At 37.8% G+C, this 15,987-nt stretch overlaps 1 protein-coding gene across 2 annotated transcripts in view; it reads right to left on the reverse strand.

The window, feature by feature from the left end:
* C1GALT1 (core 1 synthase, glycoprotein-N-acetylgalactosamine 3-beta-galactosyltransferase 1) overlaps window positions 1-15,987 on the reverse strand; it is a 38,330-nt gene that overhangs the window by 13,557 nt on the left and 8,786 nt on the right. For both annotated transcript variants that reach the window (XM_016192316.2, XM_016192317.2), the window contains exons 2-3: window positions 9,754-9,990; window positions 1,225-1,892 (exon numbers count right to left, since the gene is read on the reverse strand). In XM_016192316.2, the coding sequence (XP_016047802.1) occupies window positions 1,225-1,892; window positions 9,754-9,990 (905 nt within the window). The remainder of the gene's footprint in view (window positions 1-1,224; window positions 1,893-9,753; window positions 9,991-15,987) is intronic.

Raw genomic sequence — 15,987 nt, forward strand, 5'->3', positions numbered from 1 at the left:
GCTGTCCCATTACCCAGGTGACATACTATAGACATACTATAGAGTTTTTTGTTTGTTTGTTTTTACATCTAAGTGGGTTTATAATCTCATGGGTTTTTACCCATTAGATCAACAGCAACTTCCCTGTTGCAACAACTGAAAACATGTCCAAATTCTACCAGATGTTCCTTATGAGGCGAGAACTACACTTGGTGAGAATCACTGCTCTTGATGATAATTAAAAAAAAAAAAAGGCTTGAGAAAAAAAGAATTATTTGTACCTCAATGCAAAGTAAAGAAGGCATAGGTATTTGTGGCTTCCCTAAAAGCATTACTAATTCATATCAGAACCATGTCTAAAAGGTAAATTTCAAGATTTCTGGTCTCATTTAGTGATTCACTACTACAGTGCTAATAGTGAAAAACTAGAAACAACCTACTAAATGCATATCAGCAGAAAACTGGACAAATTAGTCACAGAATAGTTCATGTAAATGCATACATTAAGGCTGATTAATTTATAACGTGTGAAAAAGTCAATGATTTCATTTACTTAAAAACCTGCAAAATATGAGGCCTGGGAGGTGCTGCAGCAGGAAAAATGCAAGATTTCCCTTCATGAGGTCCCAGATTCTGTTCCAGGAACCTTATATTCCAGAGCAGAGCAGTACTCTTTCCTTTAACACATAAAGCAAATACAACTTAAAAAAGAAAATAATAAATTGGTTTACTGCACCAAAGTAATGGACTCTGGGGCAAGGGTTTGGGCTGTTGAGTGTTATGCGGAAAATTGAGAAGTGTTATGCTACTACTGTATTTTACTGTCAGTTGTAGACCACTAATCCTTCAATAAAGAAAAAAAAAACATAAGACAGTCCTATATAACTACTAATAAAAAATACAGAAATATAAAAACATACATCAGATTACTAAATATAAAATTAATGATAAGAGGCTCTGAAGAAAGAGGTAAAGAGACCAAACTGGAGGGACATGGGCCTCAACTATATACCTTTTTTCTTAAAAATATCTGAAGGAAATGTAACAAAAGGTTAATATTTAGTGAAGTTGGTTGGTGGGTATAAGATATTCTCAAATATTTGTCTATATACCTGTAATATTTAATAAGTAATAGACTGTAAGTTAAATTCTCAGGAACACAGACACACATGAAATCAGAGTATCGCTTATAAAGTCCTTTCACAGAAATGTCTAAATAGAAAGGAAGAAAAAATTTAAACTTACCTCTATAGGAGGATAATAATTATAATTCCAATACCAAAAGGTTCTAGGTAGAAACCCCTTGATTAAGTGATGTTCTGGTACAAAAGGATGAAAAGTTTCTTTCCCTGTGTTATCTCTGGAATCTCCTGCTTCCACATGTATGACTTCCATGCATCTCCCCAATGCTAAATCTTCAATGGAGGAACTATGTGTACATTTATCTGTTTTGAATGCTTCAACAAATCTCTTCAAGGCTTCTTTGCTCAATACGTATCCTGCTCCTCCACTCATGTACCCCTGCTTTACATAGGGTTTAAATCTTCTCCCAAAGTAAATGGGTTGTTCAGGGTTATATTTTGAGAGAAGCCATCTCAAATTGTCCAGTATGACATACGTATCATCATCTGCTTTCATAAACCAGTCAGCATCTTCTAAATAATGATCATAAACATACTGAAATGCTTTGATTGTTTTCCAGTATAGTTGGTCTCTGCCTTCTCTTGTTTTTAATCCCACAGCAGGGAAGTCTTTATTTTCTTCAGAACTCATAAACAAAACTTTATTACAACGCTGGGCCCATGTTGCTTTGACGTGTTTGGCCTTTTTCTCTAAGTTCTGAGGACCAGTCATAACCCAGCAAAGGATTCTAACCTTTTGATAGAGGCGTTCAGCGATGTGTGTGTTTTCATCTATTAAACAAAAATGTTTTGAAGTCATATTTACAAAGACATAAAATCCAAATAAACTATATAAAAAGGGCATGTAAAAATTACCTCAAAGGCCTCCCCACCCCCTCTTTATTCATCTCTATCAAAAGATTTAGGTGAAGGAAAGCAAAACTCAACCTAATGAGAATGGACATTATGATTTACTGGTTTTATGTCGATCTTACCCAGAATACCACTGGAGCTAACAGGAACTGTCACCTGTTCTAAGTTCTGTGAAGTGTGGTTCACTGATCCAACAGGATCAGCATCACCTGGCAGTTTATTTTAAAAAGCATCTCAGGGAGTCTGGCGGTAGCGCAGCAGGTTAAGCACACATGGCACAAAGCGCAAGGACCGGCTGAAGGATCCCGGTTCAAGCCCCCGGCTCCCCACCTGCAGGGGAGTCGCTTCACAGGTGGTGAAGCAGGTCTGCAGGTGTCTGTCTTTCCCCCCTCTCTGTCTTCCCCTACTCTCTCCATTTCTCTCTGTCCTATCTAAGGACAACAATAATAACTACAACAATAAAACAAGGGCAACAAAAGGAAATAAGTAAATAAATATTAAAAAAAAAGCATCTCAGCCCCACCCCAGACCAATTGAATCAGAATCTGCATTTTAGCCAGTTCTCCTGGTGATTTGTATGCATATTAGGCACTGCATAAAATAGTCTCTGCTTTTCATTTCCTTCTACAAAGAAAGCTTCAGCTGGTTCTCAACAGACAAGAATTTCTCACTGTTCTTAATAAGTTTCTGAGAGGCAGAAAAGGCATGCTGCCTGTTGAAGTGGCAGCTCATTTGGAGCTGACAAGAGCAGACTGTTGTGAATTTCACTAAGTACCTTGAGGTGGCTTAAAGAAAGTTTTCATGGCTATCCTAGTTTGAAACAAGAGGAGGTAAAGCAAAGCTGAGATTACCAGTAATACACTTCATTCCAAAATGCAGATCCACCAGTCAGAAACTAAACAGATGAACAAGTAGAGGAAGTATTTCCAATATTGTCCAGGATAGTATTTTTTCAAAGTACTGATTTGAAAAAAGAAATAAGGAAAAAAGAAGCTAACACTCACCAGAATAAAAAGTAGGATAATAGTGGCTTGTTGGAAAAGTCAGCACAGTGGGTTGAGCTCACGTGGCACAAAGCGCAATGACCAAAGTAAGGAAAAGTCATAAAGTATTTTTCTATGCAAAAATACATCATGACTTTTCCAACAACCTTATACTTCCTTCATAGAAGCAGTCTTTCTACCTCACAAAAAAGTTCACTAATTGAGCAATGTTAGCTAAATTGATTTAAATTCTGGTGCAAGCTCCTTATCTAGGTGCAGACAGACTGGCATACAAGTGGCCAGGAGCACTTTTATTTGTTTGTTTGTTTCTGTCAGTTCTAAGTCAACAGTTTTCAAGTAGAGGATAGACATGCAGAGATAAAAGGAGAGAAGAAAAAGGTATGACAGTACTGAAGTTTCCTTCAGTGCAGTGGGAGCTGAGCTTAAAGCTGGGTTTTGTGCATGACAAAGCAGGTACATTCTCTATGGGAGCTATCTTGCCAAGAGTACACTTCAGTAACATTAGTCTAGAGGAAATCAACTTTTTAGATTCTAGATTAAGCAGAGTGCATTTATGAGGCCCTGAGTTTCACCTACAGCACTGTATATGGTGGAGTCTCCTTTTCTCTCTTTAGGAGGGGAAAAAGAAAAAAGGACTCTTGGACAGATAAGGAAATAGCTCAACTGGTGGAGCCCATGACATGAATGGTTGAGACTCCTGGCTCAATCCCTAGCACCACACATATCACCTCATCTACCAGAATAATGTGCTCTAATTTCTCTTCTCTCTCATGTGAAACTTGGCCCCTATTACAAAACAATAAATCTTTAAAAAAAAAAAAAATGTGGCTGAGAAGGTGGCATTATGGCTAGAGTTTTGGACCTAAAAGTGCGAAGTCCTGAGTTCAATCCCTAGCATCACATGTGTCAGGGTGATATGCTTGTTTTCTCCTTCTCTGTATAACTGAATTATATATTAAATCTAGATAACTCACCATGTAGGATCCCTGCATTGCCTTGCATGTGGTCCAGGCTTAAGTCCCATAAACAGATGGGACGTACTATAATAATGGAAGAAGTTCCAGAGTCTTGGAGGGCATATGCGTACATGTATATCTGAATAGGAAAGTGGTCCAGAGAGTGAAAATTGCGCACGTGCAAGGCACTGGCTATACACAACATATATACATGCATATTTTAGATTAGTGCTAATTGAGGCACTGATTTTTATTTCTGATAGAGACCTGTATGTTTGCAAATATATTAAAAGTGAACTGCAGAGACCCAAAGACTCCCCAATGAAACTACTGGAAATAATAAATTCAGAAGAGAAGAATACAAAATCAGTACATATAAATCTGTGGTGTTTCTGTAAACAAACGTGCCAGAGGAAAGGGAAGTAAAAGACTCAATCCCATTTATAACTGAACTCAAAAAGATAAAATACCTCGGGGTAAGTTTCATGAAGGAGGCAAAGGACCTTTATAATGAAAACTATAAGACATTGTTTAAAGAAATAGAGAAGGACACACAAAAGTAGAAGATTCATTGTTCCTAGATTGGAAAATAGACATTATTAAAATGGTCATCCTACCAATAGCAATCTACAATTTCAATGCTATCCCTATCAAGACCCAAATGGCATTTTTTTCAAGCAAATTAAACAACTTGCCTAAAAATTTGTGTGGAACCACAAAAGGCCACAAATTGCTAAAGTACTCCCAAGAAAAAAGGAAAAATATGGACATATGATCCCCAACTTTAGCTTATACTATAAAGCAATAGTAATCAAAATAGCATGATACTGACATAAAAAATGGATAGTTGGATCAATGGAACAGAACTGAGAGTCCAGAAATGAGCCCACACATATAGAGCCATTTAATATATGTCAAAAGAGTCAAAACCATTCAATGGGGTTAAGAAGGTTTCTTCAGCAAATGGTGCTGGGAAAACTGGACAGCCACATGTAGAAAAGTCAAACTGAATCACCACTTAACACTACATGCCAAGTTCAAATCAAATTTATCGAAGAAAATGTCAGTGAAACTTTGCAGGACCTTCACATCAAAGATGTATTTGGAGACTCAACTCCCTGGGCATGGGAAATGAAAATAAGAATAAAAAAATGGGATTGTATGAAACTAAAAAACTCTCATACATCAAAAACAAACTACACAAAGATAACTGGGCAACTGAGTAAGTGGGAGAAGATACTTGCGCATCACACATCAAACAAGTGATTATAATCAAATATCTACAAAATTGGCACAGATCTATAAAGGAAGCAAAAATAACCTAGTAAAAAAGTAGACCAAAGAACTAAACAGACAGTTTCCTAAAGGAGAGATACACATGGCCCACAGGCACATGAAGAAATGCTCCATTTCACTTATCATTAGAGAAATTAAAAGTGCACTGAAACACCATCTCACACCTGAGAGAATGGCTTACATCAACAAAGGAAATGACAGGTGTTGGAGAGGTTGTGGAGAAAAGGAAACTCTGCTTTACTGTTGGAATACAAACTGTTACAGCCCCTTTGGAAGACTCTATGGAGAGTCCTTAAATACAGATGGAGTTACCTTATGATGCTGTGATACTACTCTTAGGCATTTATCTAAAAGATACTGAAACACCAATTCAAAGGGACATAGGCACCCTCTACATTCACTCTTCACAATAGCCAAAGAGTGGAAGCAACTTAAATGCCCATTGACAGATGGCAGGCTAAAGAAGTTATAAGATATATATATTCCATGGAATACTACTCTGTGATCAAAAAAGATGATATTGTGTCCTGTAGGGAAAAAATGGATGGAACTGGAGGTGATTATGTTCAGCGTAGTAAGTAAAGAGATGAAGACAACTACCAGATGGTTTTATTTATATGTGGAATCTAGAGAACTGATACAACTTAAAAACAAACAAACAAACAAAAAAGCAAACAACACGAAACCAAACTGAAGCAACAAACTGTTTCTAAGGCTTGTGAGAACTATAGTGGTTCTCTTTGGGAGGTAGGAGGGTGTGGATACAGAACTAGTGGTGGGTGTGGTCTGGAACTATACACATAATCTTACAATCTTGTAACCTACTATTACACACACACACAAATGCTAGAAGGTCTGGTGAAACAGCTCCCTTGGATAGTGTGCTGCTTTGTAATGTATGTGGGGCAGACCTCCCTACAACACTGAAGGCAATTTTGATGGTATGGTCAATTTCACTCTCTGCCTTTTCTGTATCTACTTCGTATATGTATATGTATATGTATATGTATAATCAATTGCTAGAAAAACGAAGTTTATGTAGCCAAGGAAGTAATGCAATAGGTAGAGTGCTGAACTTAACATGCATGATGCCTTGAATTTGATCCCTGTCATTGCATATGCCAGAGTGATGTACTAACTAGTTCTTTCTCTCTCCCATGCTGATAAAAGTGGGGGTAGATAGCATAATGGTCATGCAAAGGGATTCTCATGCCTGAGGCTCCAAAATCCCCTGCACTGCCATAAACCAGAGCCCAGCAGTGTTCTTGTTTTAAAAAAAAAAAAGTGATTGGGCTTTGGAGATAGCACAGAGGATAGAGCACACATCTTACACATGCATGAAGCCCTGGATTCAATCCCCAGTACCACATCAGAGTATTATAGACAGTACCAAAGAAAATACCATGGGTGGTGGGGTGGTGCTTTCGTGCCTCTCCCACAGGTATATAATAATTAAAAAATAGACCTGGGAGGCTTCTTGATAGTATTGTACATGCACTAGGCTCTCATATTCATCCCCTATGCCACATTAACACACAAAAAAGGGGACAAAATCTACTCACAAATTCTAAATCTTTATTTTTTTAATTTAAACATTATTACAAAAATCTGTTTAATGCTTGTTTCAATTATTATTTGTGGACCAGAATGAGTCTACAAAAGTACATACTATATACAACAATGACCTACATAGAATCCCTGAGAAAGCATATTGTTGAAGTTAATGTCAACTAGCAAATTACTGAAGCTCAATCTTATGAAGAAAAAATTAACTAAATTAAAAGTAAACTGATTAAAAAGGAAAAGTTGGGCCAGGTACAAAAGTAGTCTCATAACCGGTCTGAATACCAAGCATCCACAATTTCAAAACAAACAAAACCATACAAATGTCAAATTTTTTCCTTTTTTTTTTTTTCCCTCCAGGGTTATTGCTGGGGCTCGGTGCCTACACTATGAATCCACTGCTCCTCGAGGCCATTTTTCCCCCCTCTGTTGCCCTTGTTGTTTATTGGTGTTGTTGTTACTATTATTGTTATCATCATTGTTGCTAGATAGGACAGAGAGAAATGGAGAGAGGAGAGGAAGAAAGAGGGGGAGAGAAAGATACCTGCAGACCGGCTTCACCGCCTGTGAAGCGACTCCCCTGCATCTGGGGGGTCAGGGGCTCGCACCAGAATCCTTTGCCGGTCCTAGCACTTTGCACTACGTGTGCTTAACTCGCTGTGCTTCCGCCCAGCTGCCCCTAATGTCAATTAATGAGCATGCAGTCAATACATTCAAATCTAATCTCTTAGTCACATAGATACATCAAATATAGGTGGACAGAAAAACTGGTGGATGGGGGTCAGGCAGTGGCACATCTGGCTAAATGCTCGCATCACAGTGCACAAGGACCTGGGTTCAAGTCCCTGGTCCCCACTCGCAGGGGGAAAGCTTCACAAGTGGCAAAGCAAGGCTGCAGGTGTCTCTTTCCCTCTCTATCTCCCCCTCTCTTTTCAGTTTCTGTTTCTATCAAATAAATAAATGAAAACAAGACAAACAAACAAAAAAACATGAGGGGCTGGGTGATGTACCTGGTTGAGTGCACCTGTTACAATGTGCAAGGACCAGAGTACTACACCTGCAGGGTGAAAGCTTTGTGAGTGGTGAAGCGGGGCTGCAGGTGTCTGTTTCTCTCTCTATTTCCCCCTTCCTTCTCCAATTCTGGCTTCTCTATCCAATAAATAAATAAAGATAAATTTTAAAAAATTAAAAAATAAAATATTAAAAAGTAAAGAAAAACTGGTGAGTGAAGGAATACCTGATTTGTATTCCTCAGAGTAAGACAAGTTTCTTCCTAGTCCTGGGGTATAGTAGTCTTTCTTATTTTTTTTTCAACAATTACTTCATTAACTCCTTTGTAGTCATCATATGCTGATACAGGAAATGAAAAAGATAAGTAAGATACAGTTTAGCAGGGAAGCTCAGTACACAAACCAACACCTGCTACAAACTAAGATGTGCTATAATAGAGGTATGTACAAAAGTATCAAAGTGTTATGGGACAAGATAGCAAAGGCTGATAAATCCTACAGAGCAATGAGATGGGATCTTGCATACAACACAGCAAAAGAAAAGATAAAGCAATATTAAGAAGTACAGGAGTTGATGAAGAAAGTATATGTTTAAATGAGAGCAGCTTACCCGCTGATAGGACAAAAAACATTAACTTTGGTTGTGTTCAAGTACATGGTTTGTAACAGCAAATGCACTATGGATTGAAAAAGGAAATCTTAAAAATTGTGAAGTAGTGGAATTGTTAGAATTTAGTGACATATGAGATTACTAGTAAGTGAAGGAAAGTATCTACCATTATTTCAAAGTCTATGGCTTAGGCAGAAAATAGGAATATAGAAAGAAGAAAGATTTTAGTAGTAGAAAGGAACAGAAAAAGGAGTTTGATTTACACATTACATCTGAGAGGAATACTTATTATCTGAAGATCCCATACCTTATGAACTTTTGAACAATACAAGCAGGTGCTTAATTTATGTGTTTGTGTGTTCTGGGAGGTGGCGCAGTGGTAAAGCTCTGGACTCTCAAGCATGAGGTCCCGAGTTCGATCCCCGGCAGCACATGTGCCAGAGTGATATCTGGTTATTTCTCTTCTCCTATCTTTCTCATAAGTAAATAAGGTCTAAAACTATATATATATATATATATATATATATATATATATATATACTTTATTTATAAAAAAATATTATTTGTTTGTAATGAGGTTGACCTAAAAGAGCCTACTAGTAGTATAGAAGCCTTGCTCCAACTGATTATTTGAAGACCTAGAGTGATTTCTGGAGGGGGGGGAGGGACAACATCACATAAACAAGAGTCAAAAAAACAGAACCTTTGGGGAAATGAACATTTAGGGGCCACAGAAAGGACTCAATTAAAAAAAAATCTAGTTAAGATATAAAAGGGCAGGAAAAAATGAAATTTATTATAATGTATTCCTGGTTCTACTGGGTTGTCAGCAAAGTCATGATGTATTTTCCTATGCAAAAATGTGTCATGGCTTTTTCAACAATCCATTACATGCCTCTCAAAAGATTAATAAATATGTTCATTAGTATTTATATATACTCTTCTTGAACTTCTCTAGGAAAACAAGACTAAGTAAAAACTATGATCAATGCAAGATAACAGAAACATCAATATACATCATAATTATAAAATTAAACTTGAAAAAATTTCAGAAACAAATCTAATCTGAAAAGTCTGCCTTTGCCTAAATTGCAGTTTCTGAACTGTCCTTGCTGAAACATAAATTCAGAATCAATACCTTGCTCCCTATAAATAAATCTGGGATTTTCAATTTCTTCCTCTTGAGGCAAACCAAAAAATGTCATTTGATATCTAAAATTGAGCTCCTTTTCATATAAAAACACACTGATACATCAAAATTCATACAAATAAGTTTTTAAAAAATTCCCAACACATACATACACTGGAAAATGCTTGGTTTAACTCTTTAATAAACTATACCTTTATGTTGGCTAGCATCTGCATTGAAGTTCATCTGTCCTTCTAGATGATTCTGTCCATTATCATCTGAATGTTTAGCATGGGGATCATTATGAAGAATATTAGGTTGGGTGTTATCCTGTTCTCCCAACATGAAGCTAAATAGTTGAGAACATAAAACAAATCCAATTGCAGATCCACAGAGGAAAGTTAAAAAATTCAGCCAGGATTTAGAGGCCATTTCCCGAAAGTGTATTTCTGTAAGAAAAAAGAAGCACATGATGTCATAAATTATAAGACAATATTACATACATACCAACAACAAAAATTGTTAATTTTAGCAATATTGTAAAGCGTTCTACATGAAAAAGTTAATTTCCTCCACATAAGAGAACATTTTTAAGAATACCTGACTTTTTGCTACTCAAGGAAATAGAAAATGATACAAGAAAAAGGAAAGATATCCCATACTCATGGATTAGAAGAATTAAGATAATCAAAATGAATATTCTACACAGTCATATACAAATTTAATGTAGTACCCACGAAGGTCTCACAAATTTTCTTTAGGAAATCAGAACAGGGGCCAGGTGATGGCGCACCTGGTTGAGCGCACATTACAATGTGCAAGGACCTAAGTTCGAGCCTCTAGTCCCCACCTGCAGGGCAAAAGCTTTTCAACTGGTGAAACAGGGCTGCAGGTGTCTGTCTACCTCTCTATCACTTCCTCCTTGTCAATTTCTGGGTGTCTCTATCCAATAAATAAATAAATAAATATAATAAAAACAAATAAGAAGAAACAAGGACAGGAAGGGAAAACACAAAATAAAAGAGGGGGAAAGCTTCACAAGTGGTGAAGCAGTGCTGCTGGTGTCTCTCTGTTTCTCACCCTCTCTATCCGTCCCTTCCCTCTTGATTTCTGACTGTCTCTATCCAATAAATAAATAAAGATAATAAAAAAAATTTAAAGGAAAACAGAACAAAAATTACAAATATTTATCTGGAAGCAGAAAACACCTAGAATCACCAAGAAAATCTTGAGAAAATGAAACAGAAATGGAGACATCACACTCCTAGATCTCTACCTATATTATAAAGCCATCATAATCAAAACTGCCTGGTACTAGAACAAAAATGGGTACACAGACCACTTATCAATACACAGCATTGAAAGTCCAGAAATAAACTCTATACCTATGGAATTTAATTTTTGATAAGGAGGCCCAAACTATTAAATGGAGAAAGGATGATCTCTTCAATAAATGATGTTGGAAAAACTGGGTTGAAACATGCAGAAGAATAAAACTAAACTGTTGGGAAATTGTGTAGATGCAGTCACATCCACCATGTTGTCCCCTCAGTGTATTGTCAATTCCCGCTGAGAGTTGAAACGATATTCCTGGAGTGCCTTGTTCCACCATGTTGTCCCCTCAGGGTATTGTCAATTCCCATGAGAGTTGAAACAATATTCCCGGAGTACCTTTCCCAACCAATCCTGTCCCGACTCGCCACTTCCAGTTTTTGCCATATAAAGCCCTCCTACTTCCACCTCTCTCTCTCTCTTGCCCGCTTTTCATCTCGGTGACCTGACGCAGGGAAGGGTTGTTGCGCATAGCGGGAGGCTGCCATATTGCTAGGTCCATGTGGCCCGAACTGCTGCATTCTCACCCAACTCTGAGGTGCCCACTTGAATAAAGATTTGTGTTCCCGCTCTGCTCGGATCTCCTCTCTCTCCTCTGTGGCGCAGCCCGACACTAAACCACTTTATATCACTATAAACAAAAGTAAACTTCAAATGGATCAAAGACTTGGATATGTTAGATCAGAAACTATCAAATACTTAGAGGAAGATATTGGAGGAACACTTTCCCATGTAAATATTAAGAATATCTTTGGTGATACAAACCAATTACAAGGAAGTTCAAAAAACAAACCAATGGGACTACAACAAATTGAAAAGCTTCTACATAGCAAAGAAACCACCACCCAAACAGAGACTTCTCACAGAATGGGAGATCTTTACGTGCCATACATCAGACAAGTGGTTAATAACCAGAATACATAAAGAGCTCACTAAACTCAGCAACAAGAAAGCAAATGATCAAATTCAAAAGTGGGGAGAGGATATAAGCAGAATATTTACCGAGATTAAAAAAAAAAAAAGGCCAACAAACATGAAAAACTGCTCCAGGTCACTGTCAGAGAAATGCAAATAAAGACAATGAGATACTACCTCACTCCTGTGAGAATGTCATACATCAGTCTGGAGAACCCTCACAAGGCTAGAAATGGACCTTCCATATGACCCAGTAATTACTCTCCTAGGGATATATCCTAAGGACTACATAACACCCTCCCATTGTGTATACACTCAGCTACTAAGAATAACGAACCCACCTTCTCCAACACATTTTGGATGGAGCTAGAAGGAATTATGTTAAGTGAGGCAGGTCAGAAAGAGAAAGAAGATTATGGGACGATCCCACTCATAAGCATAAGTTGAGAAAGAAGAACACAAAGGGAAACACAAAGCAGAAATTGACTGAATTTGGAGTATTGCACCAAAGCAAAAAAAAAAAAAGAGAGAGAAAAAGAAAAAAAAAACTGGGTAGATTTTCAGCTCCCTTATACGCTGACCTTTGATGGTGGGAATGGTGTCAATATATATGCCTATTAACTTGTAGTCTTAAAAATCACTACTCAATATGAGAGGGGAAAATAGATTGAATATTTTGAACTGTTTAGTGCATAGACCTCAGTTCTGAGTATATATTAAGGTTTCAAATTAGTAACTTTAGGTTAAGGTTTCAAATTAGTAACCTGATCGAATTTTAGCACTGGAGTTAAATTGTTAATGTACTTCTAATAATGACTATTAAAAAATATTAAATCACCTATAATCTTAGACCAGGGAGACCAGATGCAACTGGTGTCAGTATATATATTTAGGTAGCATTAAATGAGAGAAATCATAGTAAGGTCTTGGATGGCTGAAGAGACTCTACTTTCCCCATTTAATAGTCTGGCCACCTTTGTCAAAGATTAGATGTCCAAAGATGTGGGGGCTTCCTTCTGGGCTCTCAATTCTATTCTACTGATCAGTGTATATATTTATGTTCCAGTACCAAGCAGTTTTGATTATAATGGCCCTATAATTCAATTTGAGACCTGAGAGTTCTGTTCCTTCTTCTCAAGATTGTTTTGGCAATTCTAGGTCTTTTCTGGTTCCAGATAAACATTTGTAGCTTTTTTTCTATTCTCCTAAATGAACTGGATAGAATCTTGATGGGGATTGCATTCAATTTGTATATGGCTCTGGGTAGTATTCATTTTGATGATGTTAAACCTTCCAACCCATGAACATGGAATATCTTTCCACTTCTTGTGTCTTCTATTTCCATGAATAGTGACTCATAATTTTAAGTATATAAGTCTTTCACTTCTTTTGTTAGGTTTATTCCTAGATATTTTAGTGTTTTTGTTGCTATAGTAAAAGGAATTGATTTCTGGATTTCATTTTCTTCTCACTTAGTGTTTGCACACAGGAATGCCACTGGCTTTTGAATGTTAATTTTATAGCCTGACACCTGACTATATTGCCTGGTAATTTCCAAAAGCTTCCTGATGGATCCTTTAGGTTTTTCTATATATACTATCATGTCATCAGCAAAAAGGTAGAGTTTGACTTCTTCTCTTCCAGTCTGTATGCCTTTAATTCCTTGCTCCTGCCTGATTGCTACGGCAAGAATTTCCAACACTATGTTGTATAGTAATAGTGACAGTGGGCATCCCTGTCTAAGGGGGAATGCTTCCAGTTTTTCAGCATTGAGTATGATGTTGGCTATAGGTCTGCTATATATGGGCTCCACTATCTTGAGGAATTTTCCAACTATTTTCACTTTTTTAGTGTTTTGATCATAAAAGGATGTTGGATTTTGTCAATGGCTTTCTGTGCATCTACTGATATAACCATGTAGTTTTTGGTCTTGCTTTTATTGATGTGGTGAATCATGTCGATTGATTTACATATATTAAACCAACCTTTCATCCGTGGGATAAACCAACTTGGTCATGAAGAACAAATCTTTTTTTTTCTTTTTTTCTTTATAAAAAGGAAGCACTGACAAAACCATAGGATAAGAGGGGTACAACTCCACACAATTCCCACCAACAGATCTCCGTATCCCATCCCCTCCCAATAGCTTTCCTATTCTTTAACCCTCTGGGAGTATGAATCCAAGGTCACTGTGGCATGCAGAAGGTGGAAGGTCTGGCTTCTGTAATTGCTTCCCCGCTGAACATGGGTGTTGACAGGTCTATCCATACTCTCAGCCTGCCTCTCTCGTTCCCTAGGAGGGTGGGGCTCTGGGGAATTGGAGCTCCAGGACACATTGGTGGGGCTGAAGAACAACCTTTTTAATATACTGCTATACCTGGTTGGCTAGAATTTTGTTCAATATTTTAGCATCTATGTTCATCAGAGATATTTGGTCTGTAGCTTTCTTTTTTGGTTGTATCCCTATCCCTGCCAGGCTCCACCACATCCCCACAACCTCCCTGCAAGAGTGATGCTAGCTTCTTACAAGCTGGAAGGGAGTAGTCCTGTGTCTTCAATCTTTTGAAAGAGTTTTAAAAGTAGAGGTATTAACTCTTCCTTGAAGGTTTTGTAAAATTCATTTGTAAAACCATCTGGTCCAGGACTTTTATTCTTGGGAAGGCTTTTGATAACTGTTTCAATTTTTTTGGCTGTGATTGACCTGTTAATATTTTATACATCCTCTTTATTTAATTTTGGAAGTTTATAGGTATCTAGGAAATCATTCATTTCTTCAAGGTTCTCTAGCTTGGTGGCTATAGTTGTTCATAGAAGCCTTGCATGATACGTGGGATTTCTGTAGTGTCTGTTGTGATAGCTCCTCTATCATTTACAACCCTATTTATTTGAGTCTTCTCCCTTTTTTGTTTTGTGAGCCTAACTAACATGCACAGGTGGGTGGTGGTGGTAGGAGGAGTAGAGCTCAAAGTTAAGAGTGTAGGCTTTGCATTTATAAGGCCCTGGGTTCAATCTCTGGCATCAAAACAAAGTTAGTTCTCTTTTTATTATATTTCTTAAATTACCCAAATTATCACTTACATTAGAAAATAATAAGTATGTATAGTAAAGGTAGAAATCTGGGAAATATGAACTCCCATATACAGATGTTATGTTAAAGTCAGAAAAGTGAGCAGTGGTAGCCATCAGACTCTATTATTTGTTTCTGTAAGCTTTTCTATATTAACAGTTGCTGGGAAATTGTGCAGATGCAGTCACATCTGCCATGTTGTCCCCTCAGGCTACTGATAGTTCCCGCGAGAGTTGGGACATTCTCAGAGCACCTGTTCAGCCATGTTGTGCCCCCAGGGCATTGTCAATTCCTATTTTGTTATATCATTCAGGTTTATGCCCAAAAGGTTTCTGCTCACCCCTACACTACTATTCCTCTGTCACAGATGGAGTCTTACAGACATTGACCCATCCTAATGCGATGACCAGATAGAAAGATAGGGAAAGATGTGAGGAGATGGTGAAGCCTGGCAGAGCTTAACCTATGAGATGAGTCCCTCCAGGTAAGTCTCTCTCTCTCTCTACAGAGGGGTTGAGCACAGGGGGGACACATAAATCTCACAGGGTTGGCGGCCATGTAAGTCTTCCCTCCCCCACAAAAATCCTACATCTTCCCACCTGAGCATGGCATTCCTTAAAAACATTTAAGCCTGCTCCACTCTAAATTTCCTATACTGTGGCCATTAGATATAAGGAAAGGGGGAGATGCTGGGAAATTGTGCAGATGCAGTCACATCTTTTTCTGTGTCCTGCCGCCACTGCAAGCGACAGTTAATTTAATAAAAAGTTTATGTAAAAAACAATTTTTTAAAAATATTTTATTTTATTTATTTATTCCCTTTTGTTGCCCTTGTTGTTTTATTGTTGTAGTTATTATTGTTGTTGTCGTCGTTGTTGGATAGGACAGAGAGAAATGGAGAGAGGAGGGGAAGACAGAGAGGAGGAGAGAAAGATAGACACCTGCAGACCTGCTTCACCGCCTGTGAAGCGACTCCCCTGCAGGTGGGGAGCCGGGGTTCGAACCGGGATCCTTATGCCGGTCCTTGTGCTTTGCGCCACCTGCGCTTAACCCGCTGCACTACAGCCCGACTCCCCTGTAAAAAACAATTTTATGTGACCTTTTATTTCACTGCCTTTCATGCATTTCCTAT

This window comes from Erinaceus europaeus, chromosome 8 (genome assembly GCF_950295315.1).
Source record: "Erinaceus europaeus chromosome 8, mEriEur2.1, whole genome shotgun sequence".
In the NCBI taxonomy this organism is placed as follows: domain Eukaryota; kingdom Metazoa; phylum Chordata; class Mammalia; order Eulipotyphla; family Erinaceidae; genus Erinaceus; species Erinaceus europaeus.